The sequence below is a fragment of the Castor canadensis genome, chromosome 9 (genome assembly GCF_047511655.1).
Source record: "Castor canadensis chromosome 9, mCasCan1.hap1v2, whole genome shotgun sequence".
Classification (NCBI taxonomy): Eukaryota; Metazoa; Chordata; class Mammalia; order Rodentia; family Castoridae; genus Castor; species Castor canadensis.
In genome coordinates this window covers 14,947,984-14,951,737 of record NC_133394.1, presented here as the reverse complement: position 1 = coordinate 14,951,737, position 3,754 = coordinate 14,947,984, and the positions used below count along the sequence as shown (strand labels likewise).

At 58.6% G+C, this 3,754-nt stretch overlaps 1 protein-coding gene across 1 annotated transcript; it reads right to left on the bottom strand.

Moving 5' to 3' along the window:
* Positions 1-274: 274 nt before the first annotated feature.
* Pou4f2 (POU class 4 homeobox 2) lies at positions 275-2,361 on the bottom strand. Its single transcript, XM_020171847.2, has 3 exons — positions 2,275-2,361; positions 2,087-2,124; positions 275-1,652 (listed from the first exon to the last, which is right to left on the bottom strand). The coding sequence occupies exons 1-3, from the start codon at positions 2,359-2,361 to the stop codon at positions 701-703; spliced, it is 1,077 nt and encodes a 358-aa protein (XP_020027436.1). The 3' UTR covers positions 275-700.
* Positions 2,362-3,754: the final 1,393 nt, after the last annotated feature.

Below are 3,754 nucleotides of genomic sequence, written 5' to 3'. Positions count from 1 at the left end.
TAAGTTGCTAGAGACATAAATTAATAATTTACAGAGGGTTGTTCGGCAATAATCTAATAATAGCTTTCAAGATCAGTGAACACAGCAGGCGCGACTCTTTTATTAACACTTCAGAGAAGGAAGAAGGGGGTAAGAACCACAATAAAAATATATATATAATATACAGTGTAAATGCAGAAAATCTGCCATCTTTTTTTTTTTAATTCAAAATACTTTAGAGATGTCTCTATCACATTAAGCATCAACTCTACTTTAGAGTTTCGGTCCTGAATCAATTTCTATTTCTGAAAAATAGCTGCAAAGTGTACTTTTAAATTCGAACAAGGGTGATGTCTGTAAGAATAAAAACAAATCTTACTTGCTTATTCTTGCGGACTTTTAAAAGGCTGTCTATCTTCCTGCAAACAGCCAGTTCCACACTTCCTCCGATGAAGCCGAGGTGGGGGTCATAAAGGGACAACTTTGCTCCAACTTGACAAATCCCATCTTTCGTTTTTCTTTACTTTAGGATACCGGTTCACATTCTCGCTGACGGCTCGCTCGCTCATTTGCTCTCTCTTCATTCTTCGCTTTCTCTGGATTCACATTTACCGGAATTGTTTCTGGTCGCCAAAAGTGAAAAGGAAAAGAGGCAGGAGACAGAGGGAGGGAAAAGAGGGGAGACGGGGAGAGGGCCGTCCCTGGAGAGGCCATGGGTTCCCTAAATGCCGGCGGAATATTTCATTCTTTTCTGTTTCTGCCTCTGGTTGCAGAACCAGACGCGCACCACGTTTTTCTTAAGATCCAGCTTCTCGGCGATGGCGGCGATCTTCTCCGAGGAGGGCCGCGGCTGGATGGCGAAGTAGGCTTCCAGCGAGCGCTTCTCGGGCGCGGCGATGGACGTGCGCTTGCGCTTTTTCTCGGCGCCGTTGAAGAGCTCAGGCTTGGTGAGCTTCTCCCGATGAGACTTCTCGGCCTCCTCCAGCCATGCCTGCAGGATGGGTTTGAGCGCGATCATGTTGTTGTGCGACAACGTGAGTGACTCGAACCTGCAGATGGTGCTCTGGCTAAGCGAGCCCACGCCAGGGATCTTGAGGTTGGCCAGCGCCGAACCGACATCGGCCTGGGTCACCCCCAGCTTGATGCGTCGCTGCTTGAAGCGCTCGGCGAACGCCTCCAGGTCCCGCGGATCGGCATCCACGTCGCTCATGCAGCCCATGTGCGTTGGCAGCCCGTGCGCATGGGCCATGCTGAGCGCCGCTTGGTGCATGGGGTTCATGGTCGCCATGTGCGGCGCGTGAGCCGGCGTGGACACCACGGCACCGTCGGGGCCCGCCATGGCGCCCAGAGCCAGCCCGGGACTCAGGTGCTCCAGCAGCTCGCCCTCGAGCGCCTGGTGCGGCTGGTGGTGATGGTGATGATGGTGGTGGTGGTGGTGGTGGGTGCCGGCCAGCGCTGACGGGTGCGAGATAGGGACAGATGAAGAGGAAGCTGCCGACGTGCACGGGATGGTGTTCATGGTGTGGTAAGTGGCGTCCGGCTTGAAGGGGCTGTGGTGGGGCGGATGGTGGTGGTGGCTCTTGCTCTGGGAGACGATGTCCACGGCGGCCAGAGCCTCGGCACGGGCCAGCAGACTCTCATCCAGCCCGCCGAATATATTGCTCTGCAATTGCAAATAGAAGGCACACATTACGCTCAGCAGGGAATTGGGCACGCTCTCTCCGGAAGCCCCGGCACAGCGCTCCACACCGCCACCGCGCCTACCACATTCCCAGAACGTTAAAATAATAATAATAATGGTAATAGTCCTGAAAATAGGCGGCGACGAGGAGAAGAGGGAAGCCACCGAGAGAAGCCGAGTACAGAAAGAGGAGGAAAGTGAGCTTGCAGACAACACAACACAACACGCGCACAAGCAAGCAACATCCCAGGTCATAAAAATTAATATGAAAGGCAAGACCCGCTGAATACTTAAGAGAGAGAGGGGGAAAAATTGGTTGGAGGTGTGGGGTGATTTGCTGTGCAGACATGAAAAAAACATCAAGCAGATAAAGGGGGCTGTCAGAATGTGCCTTTAAGCGGTGATTATGCAGAAATACGCACCGGTGGGGTTGGAAGACAACCTCTCCGCATCGCCTCCGAGCCCCCGCCGCCGCCGCCGCCGCCGCCACTGCTACTGGTGCTGCTGCTGCGGCCTCCGCCGCCGCCACCACCGCCACCACCGCCCCCGGCATTGCTGGAGCTGCTGGGGGAGCTGGCGGAGGGCGCCGCGGGCGCCGAGGAGCCGGGCGAGGCGCTGTGCAGTGCCGAGTACTTGGGCTCCACGTGCAGGCTGGCGCCGTGCGGCATGCTGAACGCCTGCTTGCTGTTCAGAGACATCATCATCTTCCCGCCCGCTGGGGCGCTCGGAAGAGCTGCCGGGATCCTCCCGAGAAGGGCTCCGCGGGAGCGAGCGAGGGGAGCCGCAGTGCAAAGTTGTGCTCGCCCACCACCGCCTCCCGGCTCTGCGCTCCCGCCGCCGCCACGCGCTGCGCTCCCCGCTGCCTCCGCACTCAGCCCGAGCGGACGCCCAGCTCCGGGAGGCGCTGGCTACAGACCTCGGCGCCCAAAACTGCCCCCGCTTCTTGAGGCCGCGGAGTTATACTCCCCTCTCCCCCGCACCTGCCCCCCGCGTCCCCCGCCCTCCCTCGCGCCCGCCTCCCTCCTCCCTCCCCCGCGCCTCCTCCCTCTCCTGCCAGGAAGCGCAGGTTCCTACTTGGTTTCTCCTGTCCTCCCTCTCTCTCCTTGCTCCCCGCCCTGCTCCGGTCCCTTCTGTTCTCCCAGCACCCGCCTCTAGCTCCCCTACCGCGCCCACCGCCTGCCCCGGCCCCGCAAGCACTCCGATGTCGCCGCCCCTTCTCGGCGCTGGTGACTTCTACTTACATTCGAGGCCCCGCTCAACCCCACCCAAATAGCCAGGTCGGTGCTTCAGTCAACAGGCAGTGCCTACCTAAAGGCCGGCCTCCAGCACCTCCCGCCTCTCCTGTCTGGTTCCCACCTCTCTGGGAAAGGAAACTCCCAAATAAAGTTGTAGCCCGAGCCAGCCTTGGGTGGGGTTTTCCCTGGACGACTCCCAGCACCGCTTACTGGCTACTTCTCCCCACACCCCCTCTTGTCCCCTGTTTACTACTAAGTTTCAGGCCTCCGCCCCCCAGTCCCCCGCATCAGCTCAAGTGACCCAGATCTCCGGCTCCCCGCCACTGCTGAGGACGTGGACGCCGTGGCCAACCCGGGTTCTGGCGCTGCGCTGAGCTCCCGCCTTGATGGGCGCGGAGGTCGCCGCTCCACTTCGCGCCCCCTCGGCCTGGCGGGTGCCTGGTGCAGAAAAGACATGGGTCGGCAGGGCGGCAGGGCTTTCTCTCCCTCGATTTCTCTCAGCTCTCAGCGGATTGGACAGCCGCAGAGCTGGCTCGGGTCGCCTGTGCGCATGCGACTCCTCCCTTACGGGTTCCCCACACACAACTCTCCATGCACACGTATACACACTCTCCTCGCCTCCCCTTTCTGGTCCTCCTCCTCCTCCCTGTGTCCAGTACAGTGTGAGTTGAGTCTTGGGAGGCTCCACTGGCAAACCCTTCCTCGGGATTTATTATTCTTCATTAGCTACAATCAAAGGGGCAACTGATAAAGAGATGGCCAGAAATTACAGAGCGCATGTGCTGCCTTATTACCCCCCCCCACGCACACACACACACAACACACGCGCACAAACACCACTTATCCTCATTTCCACAAC

What these genes read in the sequence shown, in the direction of transcription:
- Pou4f2 (XM_020171847.2), bottom strand. Translation starts at nt 2,361, where the DNA reads ATGATGTCTCTGAACAGCAAGCAGGCGTTCAGCATGCCGCACGGCGCC. An exon ending in AGTACTCGGCACTGCACAGC is followed by an intron (nt 2,125 to 2,274) that starts GCCTCGCCCGGC and finishes GGCGGCGGCGGG; the next exon opens with GGCTCGGAGGCGATGCGGAG. An exon ending in AGAGGTTGTCTTCCAACCCC is followed by an intron (nt 1,653 to 2,086) that starts ACCGGTGCGTAT and finishes TGCCTTCTATTT; the next exon opens with GCAATTGCAGAGCAATATAT.